Source organism: Mytilus californianus, unplaced genomic scaffold, assembly GCF_021869535.1.
Source record: "Mytilus californianus isolate M0D057914Y unplaced genomic scaffold, xbMytCali1.0.p SCAF_5, whole genome shotgun sequence".
NCBI classification, from domain to species: Eukaryota; Metazoa; Mollusca; class Bivalvia; order Mytilida; family Mytilidae; genus Mytilus; species Mytilus californianus.
This window is the reverse complement of record NW_026262701.1, coordinates 59,096,550-59,112,747: the sequence shown is the minus strand read 5'-3', so window position 1 is coordinate 59,112,747 and position 16,198 is coordinate 59,096,550. Positions and strand designations below refer to the sequence as shown.

Genomic DNA, 16,198 nt, shown 5'->3' with positions numbered 1-16,198 from the left:
TCTTTAAAGCAGATGACTTCTACTGTTTTTGTTGCATTTTTTTTTTAGATCTTCCTGAAATTTGGTATCACGCTTCATGTGAGCATGCTATACTGAGTGATAAGTTTTTACATCAATGTCCTGTGTACCCAATACTTAGGTGTATCGTTACGGCCCTAGTGTTAATGTTTCATGATGATTATCTGGACAATAAAACTGGAATAACCTACTAGAATATGACATCGAAACATGATTAACTAAAATTAAAGATGCAAAGCAACATCAAATCTACATCCTTTTACCTTAATCATGTTAATGTACAAAATCTATCAGTCATATATCAGTAGCAGATTCTAAATTAATATATTGCTTTCTCTTCCAAAGTTAAAAAAAAAACATGTGTGTCATTGGGTATTAGTCTCATTGTTGTTTTAATATACCATATCTTTTATTCACAGTATTCTATTTATTTCTCATTATAATATTTTTTAGGAAGAAGTAGATACTTTGCAAGTGGAAAAAATATTTAAAGACAGTTTGATTTCTGAGTTAGAAGAAACATTAAGAAACGAAAAGAGTAAAGTGTCTGACCTACTTCGGGAGAATCAGGTGAGTTTGTATAAGTACCATGTGGAGATGATTCTATTCCACATTTTATATGATTTTAGCTATTTCAATTCTAGATTGTCCAATACAATTCCGTTGTTGTTCATAGTAATTGACTTTCTATAGAGCTATCTAATGCTTTTATTGTCCCCTGCACGACTTATTGCTGGAGATATAGAAAAACAGGGCATACATGTTTGTCCGTCAGTCTAGATGTCCATTCTTGTTAGCACTCCCCCATGTGTAAAATTCTTGCCAGATTTTTTATACAACTTGTATCATAGGTTTATATCAGGGCTGTTCCAGAATTAAATATATGGGAGGGTCGGACGGCAGTGTTATTAAATTTGCATGCCTGGTGGGTGCAAAATCATATTGAAAATTATCCATGGTGGGTCATAAATTGAATTCAATTTTGTGCATGGTGGGGTTTCTATTTCATTAATATTAATCAAAACATTTTAAATAATGTTTTATGATGGTGTTACAAAAAATAGATAAAATTAGAAGCTGTTGTCGCGATGTTTGCATGCCAGACTTAATCATTTCGGAGATTTTTCTGTCTACCTGATTGTAATCGTCTTCGAGTTATCTCCCTTGGCCCACTTCTGCCAGCATGGATGTTGCCTTCCCCCTTCCTTATAGTCCCCTGATGTGGAATTTGGAAGATTTTAAAAATGGTAATCAAGTGAACTTGGCCTGGAAAACCATAAAGACGTAACCATAAACAAAAAGAGAATTGTTCATAGGTTTGAACTAGAGTTCTGATGAATATTTTCTTGGGTAAAAACGACTTGTAAAATAGGGGGGATGAGATGTAACGGTTAATCAACAAAAAAGGTCTGGGCTTTCAGAAATAATTTAAATATAAATTAACTTCCAGGTGTGTATTCTTTTATTATTTTTTTTACATGGTTTTGATTACCTATCTTTTTCAGAGAGATGAAGTTCTTTTAGGATAAGGAGAGCTTCACCCCCAATCTCTTTGCCTGGTTTCTTCCTTTGCCCACTCTTGAAGGCCTAAGTAGAATGGTGAAGAATTTGAAAGCACTTTCATTAGGGGAACCCCTGTCAATTTTTTTTTAAAAGAGGGTGGGTGGAATTTTAACACTGCCCATTTAAATTTTTTTATCATGGGATACCCAGGACCAAAATTAAATTATTTTTCCTGTAGTATGATAAGTGAACCCAAATAATATAACCTTTCTCATACTTTTTTTGTTTGTTGGCCAGACCAAATTTACTTTACTTTTTTCATCCTGCTCCCTCCCTCCTAAATTTTAGAGGAGAAAAGAAATAAAATTATAATACTGCCATTTTATGTTTCCATGCTTCATTGCAATGCAAGAGTAGTTGCTGATTTAAAAATCAGGACTGCTGGCTTTATGGCCATAAACATTCACAAAATGATTACTCAAAAATAAAAATGAACCAATCAAACTAGAATTTTTCAATATACATGTATGCTCTGAACAAGAACTCTTTACTAACACAGAGAAAAAGTTTTATGACAGAGAGACCAAACATTGCAGACATTTAAACATAAAAAAACCCAGATAGAGTACAGTTTATGCAAGCAGGACTCCCGCGAAAAACTAATAGTGATATATTTTGCTCCTGTTGGTTAGCATATCTTACCCTGCATGCAGGAAACTTTATTAAATATCAATAATAAGTTTTACCTTTGTATACAATCCATCAGATTAAATAATACTCAAAGTAATTGCAACATTTAAGAATTAAACATTTTTGTATTTAATTTTATGCATGGTGGTTATATTTTCCACTTTTATTTTGTGCATGGTGGGGGTAGTAGGTAATTAAAATTGATGCATGGTGGGTGCAAAAAAAAAAAAAGTGCCTTGCCTAGATATCATATGGGTAACGTTTGTTTAACCTTGATGCCAAGGTTTGGTTACTATTAACCATGTTTTTAGCTCACCTGGCCCAAAGGGCCAAGTGAGCTTTTCTCATCACATGGCGTCCGTCGTCCGTCGTCGTTAACTTTTACAAAAATCTTCTCCTCTGAAACTACTGGGCCAAATTTGACCAAACTTGGCCACAATCATTATTGGGGTATCTAGTTTAAAAAATGTGTCCGGTGACCCGGCCAACCAACCAAGATGGCCGCCATGGCTAAAAATAGAACATAGGGGTAAAATGTAGATTTTGGCTTATATCTCTGAAACCAAAGCATTTAGAGCAAATCTGACATAGGTAAAATTGTTTATCAAGTCAAGATCTATCTGCCCTGAAATTTTCAGATGAATCGGACAACCCGTTGTTGGGTTGCTGCCCCTGAATAGGTAATTTTAAGGAAATTTTGCCGTTTTTGGTTATTATCTTGAATATTATTATAGATAGAGATTAACTGTAAACAGCAATAATGTTCAGCAAAGTAAGATCTACAAATAAGTCAACTTGACCAAAATGGTCAGTTGACCCCTTAAGGAGATATTGCCCTGTATAGTCAATTTTTAACCATTTTTCGTAAATTTTTGTAATCTTTTACAAAAATCTTCTCCTCTGAAACTACTCGTCCAAATTTAACCAAACTTGTCCACAATCATCAGTAGGGTATCTAGTTTAAAAAATGTGTTCGATGACCCCGCCTGTGAACCAAGATGGCTGACATGGCTAAAAAATAGTATATAGGGTAAAATGCAGTTTTTGGCTCATATCTCTGAAACCAAAGCATTTAGAGCAAATCTGACGGGGATAAAATTGTTCATTAGGTCAAGATCTATCTGCCCTGAAATTTTCAGACCAATCAGGCAACACGTTGTTGGGTTGCTGCCCCTGAATTGGTAATTTAAAGAAAATTTTGCAGCTTTTGGTTATTATCTTGAATATTATTATAGATAGAAATAAACTGTAAACAGCAATAATGTACAGCAAAGTAAGATCTACAAATAAGTCAACATGACCAAAATTGTCAATTGACCCCTTAAGGAGTCATTGCCCTTTATAGTCAATTTTTTACAATTTTCATAAATTTTGTAAATTTTTGTAAATTTTTACAAAATATTTTCCACTGTAACTACTGGGCCAAGTTCATTATAGATAGAGATAATTGTAAGCAGCAAGAAAGTTCAGTAAAGTAAGATCTACAAACACATCACCATCACCAAAACACAATTTTGTCATGAATCCATCTGTGTCCTTTGTTTTTAAGATGCACATAGACCAAGGTGAGCGACACAGGCTCTTTAGAGCCTCTAGTTATTGTAGCCAGTTTAGAAATATGTGCAAATTATCTTGACTTGAACTTAATTTTGTTATTCCTACTAGGCACTTATTAGTTCAGTTTAAGATGTCTAAGCCTGATGGATCTCTGTTCAAATTATAAGTCATGTTTGTTACAGGAATGATATTACTGTTAGTACATCACAAAATTTGGATACAATTCTTCTATATTACATGAAGATTGCAGATGCACTTATTATAATGCTGTTTGTATAGTCTAAATTCAGTTTAAAAGGTCTGAGGCTCCTTGCTTTTTGTCAGAATTAAAACAAAATTTATGTTGTAATGAAAGGGATATTACCTTTGATTACATCTCATGAATAATTCTATATACTAGAGGCTTATAACTTGATTATGACATGGCTTCTCATTTAAACTTTTGCCTTATCAAATTGGAATTTTAAATATTATTTCAGACTTTATTACAAGAATCACAACAAGAAAGATCTACTTTGTCAGACCAGTTAAGAGAAGAAGAAAGACAGAATGAAGCTAATAATCAGACAATCAGTAATTTACAGAGAGAATTACAGAACTTGGAGCAAACTACCAATACACAACAGAAACAACTTACACAAAATACAGTAAGATAAATGTTCACCAGTTCAAGATTACTGTTGATAACTCTTGTAAGATACGCCTCATGGTCTTATTATTGGGATGGGTCATAAGTATATAGATAAGATCATTTGGTTGGAATAAAGATAAAAGTCAGATAATTTGACTTTTTAAGATATGAATAACTAATGGAAAAGGGAAATGAAGTTATCTCTTAAACCATCCCTGTAGTTAATTAAAGACAATTGTTTTTATACGCCCGTTATGGGATGTATTATGGCATACTGTTATCTGTCCCTTCGTCTGTCCGTCCATCGTCAACATGTCGGACAATAACTCAAAAACTCTTTAACCAGTTTGTATGAAACTTTGGTGAATTGTTTATATCTATTGATGTGAGCTGGGATTTTATTCATAAAAAATGGGTGATTTTCCAGTTTTCGAACACCTTTAAAGTGCTTTGAGCAGTTTTCATGAAACTTTGGTGACTGTTTATATCTATTAAGATAAAGTTATTGAACTTTATTCTTTGAAAAAGCGACGGGCATATCATGTGCTCATGGTGCAGCTGTTTATTATATTAGGTTTGAGTTCAAAAGAAAAGACAATTATTTAATAAAGTGAAGGTGACCTTGTGTAGGAAGGCCCATTTTTAGAGAAGTGTTTACTGTGATGTTGCTGTTAAATATACAAGTATGGTTTAGTTAGATGCAAAGATGGCTTAAATTGGGTTAAGGATAGTATAATTGCTCTATTAGATTGAGAAGGGGTATAAAAACAATTTTGTCCATACACCTATTTGTCTGTATGTCAATGCAATTGAAGTTTAATCACATTTATTTTATAATTTCACTAAAGTGGCACTTTGTCTGCCAATAACTGTAATTTTAAAATTAGTGCTGGTTGAACCTGTTATAGTGAATTTTGCCCTTGAGATTTTTATTCATATCTCAAAACGATTCTGCAAAATTTGAGAAAAATCATTTCTGTAGCAACATGTCAGTAAAGTGAAAAATAAATTGATAAACTATTATTGAAAGATTAATTTAAACGAAGCCATCTTTAACTATTGTAGGAAGTGATAAGTGATTATCTAGACAAGATTAAAGACTTGAAAACCAGTCTGTTTGAGAAGAATTTCACTTTAGAAACTGAACAGGAGAAAACTAAAAGTCTTGAAGAAAGTATACAGTCACTTGTGAGCGAAATAAAAAATGTTAAAAGTCAGATGTTAAATCTGGAAGAGGAAAAGAAAACAATGGAAGAGGATCATCAAATAGAGGTATTAATCCATATAAGTTATTGATTACCCAGGGTATACAACTTTCTTTTGTAATGAATTTATGATTCCATGTGGAATATGAGGGGTTAGTATCATATCTTGTTTTGGATATCTATAGTTAAGTTTGATGAGAAATGTTTCATGAAAAATTAAGTGGTTCTTGCATTTGGATATCTTATTGGGGACAAATGGTAATACTTTATTCTTCAAATGGATAAAATTTGGTGTGTTTCCTCAGATGAAATTCTAAGGAAAGGTTAAAGGAGCAATATTGAAATCAATATTTGACAGATCTATGTTTTAATTTGCCCTGGTAAAATGCAATTTAAAATAACCAGTAGGAAGAAAATTACTTGACATTTATACAAAATTGAACGTAATATCAAAATGGGTTAGATTTTACATTATGAAACTTTATAATATGTATTCAAAAAATATTTTTAGTTGTCTAATGTAAATGAGCAAGTTGACTGTCTGACAAAGAATTTCAATGAACTTGAAGAAGAACACAGAAAAGTACAGAAATCGAAGAATGATCTTGAGGTAGTATTTTTAATGATATTGATTTTTATAATAATAATGATAAAAAAAATAATTATAACTTTATTGTTCATGTTCTGTTGACTGAATATTAGAGATAAAATGAAAGTGTCTATCTTTCTAGGAATAAGGCCACTTTTGTATAGCTCCTTTGCTTTCTATGTAAGATTCTGCAACTTCAAGCATTCATAGCTATTTTGTCTTAAATTCAAATAAAGTGGAAGTAATTTCATATCAAAACTATACCTTATCCTTATATTTTTAATTGCATATTAGATCACTCTGGTTCCCAGAAGTTTGGTAGTACAAAAAACAGGTACTTCTAATCTGAGCAACAGGGCAAATATGCCCTATTTTAATTTCATAATTTTTTTATTATTCAAAAGAAACTTTTAAAAAGGGTTCTACAGTGATCCCAAGTCCTTACACTTTCATTTGATACTAAAAATTTATACCAAAATACTTTACTTACTTATTGACAAAGTTACAGCTATGCGTAGGAACTACTTTGTTTAAAATATGTACTATTTTCTTGTATATTCTTTCTGACCAGGCCCAAATTAGTGGTTCTATATCTTCTATAAATAATTGCTGATGCAGTAGCTAAGATTTGAGACATTATCACTGCTATGCTTAATTTTTCCTAGAAAGGAAAAGTATGATATAAATTCCACATTTTTTACCCCTTGAATTGTAAAATCAAAAAGTGTTATAATTTTACCAAGTAAAATCTTTCAGTTGCTCATCAGACATTTGTCTGTCAAACATCATTATATATTTTTTTGAATTTTGTCTTGCATATTTGCTTTATGGTTTCAATTTTTTTGGCAATTGGTATAAAACTTGAAAAACTGACAAATTTACACTTGTTCCAATAAAGATACTTTTATGATGAGACTTAATTTATGATATAAATTTTTGCAAATGTTATTGTCAGAATGAGAAATTGCTTATTTTAAGAATTTAATTCCCTAAAAGGAAGATCCTTCTTGATGTTAGTTATTATTTTACTATGCAGTTGTTTAAACATGTTAAATAGAATTGATACCCTGGTAATGGTTGAAGTCATAGTTACTGATTGGTGCTGAACTCTGATAGACAAATTTTTGATATTAAATTTATGTTTATTTCAGAAACAATTTGAAACTTTGAAAGATGAAAAAGATGCTTTAAACACTTTAGTGAGTATACTTGTGTATCAGTTTTTACCAGTACAGGTATATTGTAGAGATCCAGAACACACAGATTTAATAAGTCCAGAAATTATACCAGATGATAGTTCTGGTTTTATAGTTCTAGTTGAAATCCCAAAATTGCCCTGAATATGCATGAAATACTTGCCACTGAACATTAAGCAAGTGTCAATAAGTCAATCAATTCTCCAGAGCTTGCATTCAGAAAATAGACTTCCTTGAGAGAAAACAATGTCATTTAAACTGTTCAGTCAGTGTTATATTCAGCCTCATCTGATATCATTGCTACAAAAGTTTTATGACTTTCATCAGGATTTGAATGATCATTACCAGTTCTGGATGTTAAAATTGAAGGCATATATATTGTTCATCCTTTTACCCATTTTGACAGTTACACAGATCAACTCGTGAAGGCTTTATATGGGAATAATACGACAGATGTCACATGTGTAGTAGGATAGATATTCTTACTGTTCCAAAGCATCTGATGCTTTTGTTTTAGCATATTTATGTTTGGGTAGGTCTTTACACCAATTCATTGCTTTTAGTTTATCTTGATTGCAAATCAGCAGTAGATAAATATAATTTAAAACTTACTTTTTCCAGATAAAAGAAAATAAAGAAGCTTATGAAAATGAAGTGACTGATTTGAAACAGCAGGTAGTTGATGCAGAAAAAAGGTTGATTGACAAAGAGTCTGAGAGTGAGGAAGTATTTGGTAAACTGATAGAAGAATTGACTTCTAAAAATGAACGGTATCCTTTACATAATTGTATCGATTGGCCATTTTGCAATCTTTGGGTTATTGATACCCACAAAGTCAACTTTCAGTATAGTTTTAGATGTTGGACTACCAAATTGAGAAGGTTTATTTAAAACCATAGAAAAAAAGCATTTACTATTGAAGGGCCCTCTTTTAAACACTCAACCAATGATTTGATGTAATTTTTTTGCTTAGTTGTTCTTTAAGTCATATGAAACGGGTTTATAGTGATTATAATGTTCAAGACATTTTTTAACCAATGCATGTATTCAAATCTAAGTCCTCTGTGAACGTTTTATATATTTATTACAATCAAAAATGTATAATCAACAAAACAACAATTCATTCCATGAGTGTTGATAGAAACAATGGCTGTTAATTTACTTTTCGAGTATAACGATTTTGATCCTGATAAACACAATGAACACAGAAAGGTAATTAGCATGTGTATAATAAGCATTATATACCTATATGGAGTTATTTTCTTTCAGAACGATAAGTCATTCTTTCAAAGAATCAACCCGGACGATACCATGTTTCAATGAAATATGCCCCAAGTCATAAAATAATGACCTGTGTGAGGTCATTATTTTCCTTGATAAAAACGCAAACTATAATTTACTTCAACAATATATTCGTCTGATAGTTTCTGTTGCCGATTTGGGAATTTATTTTTTAAAGATCAATCTATGATAGGTGTAAAAAATATCGTCATTGCCCGAATTTTAATTTTAGAAACAAATAATGTGATGTTTTGTTAATTTATCGCTACATTACAGAGACATTATCACATATGTGAGATGAATTTTAATGTAAAACTTTCATAACACTTTAAAATAAATCCAGATATTCGTGTGTAAGATTTTGAAAATCTTATTGATTCACACTGAATAGGTTGATTGATTGATGGTTACCTAACGTCCAGTGGCAAATATTTCATGCATGTTCAGGACGATACACACTGAATAGGAAATCATACTGTGATCTACATGTATTGATATTCGTGTTCGTGTAACATGTACATGTATCACGATTGCGTGCCCCCTTCCTGTCAGTTCTTAACCTTTTTACATTTATTTATACCTTTTACTCTATCAAATGATTAACTAATAAAATATTCTTATATTCTATTGAATAACATTCACGTACCTCACAATGAGGTCGGGTGGGGGGAGGGTATATAATTATATCCTGATTATCTGTTAAAAAATGTATTGCTATTTAAAAGAAAATCATTCTGAATATTTCATTCGATTAAATAAAATTGTTGAAAAAATAATCACTTTTCCGCTATAAAATGTCATTACAAAAAAAATAAAAAACACATAGCACCTCACCTTTTCCATAAACTAATTAAGTTGGTACAATAAATTACTTACAAAGTGTCTTGTATTTTTCATACACCGTTATCAGATGGTAACAATTCATTTGTGTCTTACTTCATGCAGTTACAGTAATATTTTTATTGTGTATGGTTAATAATTTCTTAGGTTTATATCTATATTAATTAGTGAGTTTTATTTCACATTCTAAATGAGCCGTAGGGCGTATTAAAACCTGAACGCATTAGAAAGGAATATCCCATTTTAGTGTGGTCGGTAAAATAGGATGCTAAGTTTTGCAAATCTTTATAAAAAACAATATTTTTTTACGGTATATAAGTCAGATAATGCATATTTTAAGGTTTTTCTTGTCGTAGAACACACCTCGGGGTGTCAGGATTACCCATAGAAAGACCTCCCTACGGTCGGTCTTTCATTTGATCAATCCTGACACCCCTCGGTGTGTTCTACGACAAGAAAAACCTTAAAATATGCATTATCTATAACAGATTTTATTTTTAAAAAAGAAATCTATGAACATGTGTTTTATAATACAAATTAGCCATTCAGTTATATAAATAAGTCAAATTTGAAGGATCATATGACTTAGAATAAACCAGTTATCTTGCACAATATCTATCATTTGAAAATATTTTTTGATAAAAAATTCCTTTAAGACTAGAAAGGTTGCTGTGGTATGTGAATTAAGAGATAACTATTGTATTTGAAGCTTTGCGGACGTCCATCGGTAGTTTTACTGTCGCAAATTTAGTTTACCTGGCGACGCGTAGTAAACTATCATCCAATCAGAACCATTGATACAAAATAATTGCATTAGAATATAGTTTATACTGCTTAGTACCTTTTATTAAGCTAGAGGGTTAGTCCAGTTGAATAAGAGGGGATGCTCCTCTTTATGTAAATAGGTCATCAGTGAACTTTTTTTTGTACGGCTTAAACTAATGAAATAAAATGGCTAACTTTTCCGAAAAAAAATAATTGTAATAGGGTGAAGTGAAGCAATGCCTTTACTTTGGAAAAGAAAGGTAGTAGGGCAACACTTAGGAGGTGATTGTCTTTCAACAAGATAGCAAACTAAAAACTTTAAGACAACAACACCCATAGTTGTCAAACATTAATTTTATGTAATTATTTGAGTCATATACATGTAAAAGCATGACATGTGTTCTATTAAACTAAATAACTTTAAAATTTGAGCATTAATTCTACCTAGTTTTGTCTATGTCATTTCTTATTATCACCTTAACACTGAAAAAGACTTAAAGAGAACAACAGTGATTTATGTCATTCAATTAAAGAACTTCAGGAAAGCAAGGAAGAAAAGGACAGAGAAAATGAAGAATTGAAGGTACATATTAAATTAATCTTTCAAAAGTTTGCTCTTTTGAAAAAAACATGATACCCATTGCTTGACAACAAGCATAGATCCTTGTTACAGGTAACAAACATTTGCCAAACTACAGGTAATCAGGAAATAAGCATGTATGTGAAAATATATTTTCGTAAATTAGACTTATTGTTGCAAGATCTGTTCTGAATTTCTTTAGCCTTAGTTGTAAAGAAAGTTATAACTGCATTTTAATTGTTTTTTCCTATTGATTGTCAAAAAACTTGCAGCAATGTTATATTTCCACAGAACCTTGAATCTAAACATTTTATTTGTGGTAAAAAAAAAATCATGTATGAATATAAGAGTGAATTTTGTGTAGGTCCTGAGAGTTCAAAGAATTAGAAAGTTGAATAAAAATATAAATGAAGAACTTGAAAATAATAAAATTAAAAGAATTATTATGATTTTAATTTTTTTATTTCAGAATAAGTTAAAAGTCATAGAATCACTTTCTGAAGGATTCCGTAATCAAAAACAGTGTCTTGAGTATGAAATGCAGAATAAAAGGGACACGTAAGTCTTAATTAAAATTTATAAAATGAGGGAGAAAATTTTTTTTTCAAACCAAAATAATACAATAACATTAACCATACCACTTTTATTGCATCATGTGTATTTCGACAATGTCTATTCTGTGAGGTTCGAGGCCAAAATATTTGAAAGTCCAAAACCTTATACGGACGTTGAGAGCTAATAAAACCAAAAAGGACCAAAAGTAAAGCCAAAACTGGACAGAGGAATCAGAGCTTTGCATGAGAGAGATACATTCCTTAATTTAAGAAGATTTTGATATTTTATATCAGCAAATTTAAATAGAACAATATTGTTTTCTTCACGCCTGTAACCAAGTATTATGTAATTTACTTTATCTTTATTTAAAGTCTGGACAAACTCTCTGTTGAATCTATGGTCAAAGAGGAACAGCTAAGAGGACTTGAAAGTGATTTTGAAAGGTAAGCAAATACAAATCTAATGATACCTAGTAACAGTAGGGACTACCTACACATGACATGTGTTTACATAGTTCTTATCAAAAGCATGTCATATTAGAGAGAGAAACAAGAAGATGTAGAAAAAAATCAAGAGAAAAACAATCACTGCCGTTGTGTATTGTCTTCTTTAATAGGAACTTTTGTAGTTCTAAATTAAGTTTGAGTATATATTAAAAATAATTTGAGAGTGAATAAATTGAATGGGCATACATTTACTAGTTAATGCCCTTATAATAGTTTAATGAGGTTGAATTTACCTTTATACATTTACCTAAGCATTTCATGACAGGTTTGAATCAACCAATTTATAAAAGTAAGACCACGTTGAGATTTTCACTATTTTGTTGTTTCCGAAGAATAAAAAATAGTTGTTTAATATGACTTTTACTTAAAATTGAGGATTTCACATGTCCCCTAGTCCTACCATTGACAAGTAAAGTTCCCTTTCTATTTGACAATTTTGATAATGAAAATTTGTTGAAACTGATCCCCTTAGATTTTGACATTTTCGCATTTGATATTCAAAAGTTTCGTGTTTTTTTTCTCAGAAAAAGTGGATGTCCATAACAGTTTGGCTTGAATAGTTTCCAGCCAAAATTTAAGATTGATTCAAATGTTTGTTCTTACATTTGTCTGATTAGAGCTAATTCATCTTTCCATGTATCATGTATTGCCCAGCAGGGTTATGCATAAATGTCATTTCTCTAGTTGAATTTTATGCAATAGAAAAAATTGTAATATGTACTAATTAATTTGAATTTCTGTAGGATGAAGGAAGAATCGTCAAACATAAAGGCTGAAAATGAGGTCCTTCAGATAAGGCTATGTGAAGTAGACAAGGTAAGATATAAACTGTATTTGTTATGGCGGGTTTCAAAAAGATTGGGGAAAAGAACACAGATAAGCATCAACAAAAGAAGATACTGGTTTATGTCAATGAGAAGGCAAACCAAAAAACATTAAGAGGTTAAAATATGATCTTCAACAATAGCTAATTTGTGAAACATGTTTTCAGGGACAATTTTAGAGTTTTCTTTAGAATAAGCATTGTAACACACCCTTTTTTATGAATATTCAAAATGCACAATGAAAGCTGTATCAAAATATTACAAAAATGATAATGCAAGAATCTTGTAAGAGAGTTCATTAAAGGTTGGCAAAATTTACATATTTTGGCATGTAATACATGTACAAAAATTCATCACCTTTTAAATGAAACAGTACTGCTGTCATGTAATTTTATTGTTCCCTCGTGTATATTTATCAGAGCTTTTGAAAAAGTCCAAATTGACTTATTTTACTTTCATAAACTTTTGAACAAATATTTACTTTGACCCTTTGACAGAAATATAAAAATTTCAAATAACTTGAACCATACACTTTATCGGAAAAATTTCATTGGATATATAGCAGTTTGACAAACACTTATTTTTATCATTGAGAAGCTTAATATTTCCTCAACAATAGAACATTTAAAACGTTCTGCCAATTTTTACAAAGTTATCACTGGTAGTGTTATGTACCACCTTAATAGGAAATTTCAGAGAAATTGCAAATATTTCCAATTTATAACCTTTTGTTTCTTGAAAAAAAGTATGGTATGCTCTTTGGTCGGGTTGTTGTCTCTTTGACACATTCCCCGTTTCCATTCTCAATTTTATAGCTTACATGTATATAAAAAGAAGAAGATGTGGTATAATTGTTGATGAGACCATTCTTCTACAGAGACTAAAAGAGGCAGAAGTTAACAACTATGGGACTCATTAGCATCCCTGTATTTCAATTACAAGTATTTAAAAGTGTCATGCTTAGTTACTATACAGTAAAACCTGTATAAACTAATAAATAAAAATACCGTGGTAATCTATTTATTAAAAGTTATGTCATGATTTGTGTGAAAATATTGGGACATGAACATTAAAAGTTTCCCCTGCCTTTCCACCATATAACTACGCACGATCGTTGTTTTGAGTCTTCGTATTCATTGGCTTTAGAAATTTCAATCATTGGTTGTTCCCCGAATTAAAAAAATAATATTTTAACTTTTTTGTACATATCCTCGTATGTCAAATCGACCTCGGTAGCATCAGTCTCCGACTCGTCAGTTTCACTTTCACTTTGAGTTCATTGTTTTCATTTCCATCACATCTCGCGTTGTTTGAATTGTTAAACAAGGGTTTCGTTTTACTTCCATAGTTCATTTCCTACGTTGGAATAGCCGATTTAAAATCAAGAATTTTATCAAACGAAATTTCATCATGATTGAAACATTGTCGTACAATGTATGATACTCATAAACTCAAAATTGGAATGTCGTCATTTGGGTCTTCTTCATTATCATGGTCATTTATTTCTGGGTTTACAATAGGGAACCCAGTATTTCGAAAACACGATGTAAATTTCTTACTCCACTTCAATTTTACAGGAGATGAGTGAAGTGAATGAGAGAAACAAGATATTACTGGAGGAGAATGCAAAACTTGTAGGACATCAGAACTTAAAGCAGAAGATTCATTATACAGCCAAGTTAAAAGATGAAAACAATTTCTTAAGAGAAGTAAGTGGATACTTGATATTTAACATCAGTTTAATGTCAAGTACAAAAGTATTTTAGGGCAAAGGCAAAACATAAGATCAAATCCCAAAGAAAAGGATATCCATTACTTAGATAAAAAAATGATAAATCCACAGCATTAAGGATCCTTAAAGCAGTTTCTTTTTGTTTTTTCTCACCTGTCATGGAGATTAGACAGCAATCCTAGATTGTTATCATCTTGTCTTTTAACATTAAGGGTCAGTTTGTGGTTAGAAGTTTATTAGAAGACATGAATAACTTTGTCAAACATTCACAGAATTTTACAAAACTTGGACAGGAGCTTCTTCATGATAAATTAATAGCAACGGGAGCAAAGTTTTGGAAATATTTTCCTTATTTTATTTAAGAAATGGAATTATTTTTTGACCTAGCAGATAACATTTAGGTACAGTCTATGGTTAAAGATGTTAAAACTTGAATTACTGTGTCACATCTTATTGGAATTTACAAAACTTTGAAAAAAGCTTCAACATAAACCAGAGATATGGGCTTTGCTCATTGTTGAAAGCCGTATGGTGACCTATAGTTGTTAATTTCGGTGTCATTTGGTCTCTTGTTGAGAGTTGTCTCATTGGCAATCATACCTCATCTTCTTATTTTTATAAAGCTTCCTGTGCAAAATTTTAATTTTTTTTCTGTATTTTACTGATAAGTGGACTTTGTTTTTTTTTTGGCAAAAAACATTACACTCTGTCACTAGACAGCAGCAGTTGCAGAGAAACAAATGGTTATTACCCTCAAAAAAGGTAATTTAACCGTTAAAACTTTACTGTGTGAAAATTGTAAGTACCATTACCTGAACAACTTTGAATTTGAAGCTTATCGCAATTTTTTCATCAATAGTAAAAAATAATAGTTAGTGGCATGGTCTTCAAAGTTTTGGCAAGTCTAAAGAAAATGATCAAACTCTGTATAACGTCTGTTTAGGTTGTACGAATAGACAATAACAAATGGACTTATCCTAAAATGAGAGATTGTATAAGTATCACCTTATTGTTTTGAATACCTCTTAAAACTATCCCCATGGAAACAACTGTCATTTGACTGTTATATTAGCCCTGTCTTAGTGCAATATAAAAATAAGGAGTTACTGATTTAGTACAAGCTCATTTGAATATGTTGATTGGAAGAATTGGGTTTAACTAGGCATTTGAAATGTACATCTTGTAAGACCGCCATTTCAGTTTCAATTAACTATTTATCTTACTAGAGTAATTAATTGTTTGTTTCATTGCAGCAATTGAGCAAGCATCAGCAAGAAATAATGAAATTAAAATCAGGAACACCATCGAAGAAAGAAAACAGATCTCCATTGAAACAGTGGAATGAAAAACAATGGGAGGAAGCAGAAGAGTCATTATGAAAAAGATTTGTTTAAAAAATAATATATTTATAGGTGTAGGTTGGTTGTTTGTTGAAGTTTGTTCATATGTGCTTCTATGATCTCTGATTAATAATTTCAATCAGGTATATCATATGTAGTCTAAATTCTGAACAATTATTAAACGACAAATATTAAATATTATTGCATTTGCTGAAATGAAATGCTTTTGTAATTTTTAAACAATATGTTTTCTAGTTAGTTGTGACTTGACATGATTGCTGAAAATTTTAATATATTTTTGAATCAAGAATATTTTTATGTGTATTTATATGTGATTTTAAATCATGTTCATATATAAACATATGCCGTATGGGTTTTGCTCGTTG

The 16,198-nt window shown here is 31.0% G+C and overlaps 1 protein-coding gene across 1 annotated transcript in view; it reads left to right on the top strand.

Moving 5' to 3' along the window:
• The window catches only part of LOC127701134 (kinesin-like protein KIF15), a 64,744-nt gene extending 48,858 nt beyond the window's left edge, over positions 1–15,886 (top strand). The window contains exons 24-35 of the mRNA XM_052204925.1: positions 472–588; positions 4,248–4,415; positions 5,465–5,671; positions 6,116–6,214; positions 7,345–7,392; positions 8,011–8,159; positions 10,768–10,858; positions 11,325–11,413; positions 11,782–11,853; positions 12,660–12,732; positions 14,318–14,449; positions 15,726–15,886. Of these exons, the coding sequence (XP_052060885.1) occupies positions 472–588; positions 4,248–4,415; positions 5,465–5,671; positions 6,116–6,214; positions 7,345–7,392; positions 8,011–8,159; positions 10,768–10,858; positions 11,325–11,413; positions 11,782–11,853; positions 12,660–12,732; positions 14,318–14,449; positions 15,726–15,851 (1,371 nt within the window). The 3' untranslated portion in view covers positions 15,852–15,886. The remainder of the gene's footprint in view (positions 1–471; positions 589–4,247; positions 4,416–5,464; positions 5,672–6,115; positions 6,215–7,344; positions 7,393–8,010; positions 8,160–10,767; positions 10,859–11,324; positions 11,414–11,781; positions 11,854–12,659; positions 12,733–14,317; positions 14,450–15,725) is intronic.
• Positions 15,887–16,198: the final 312 nt, after the last annotated feature.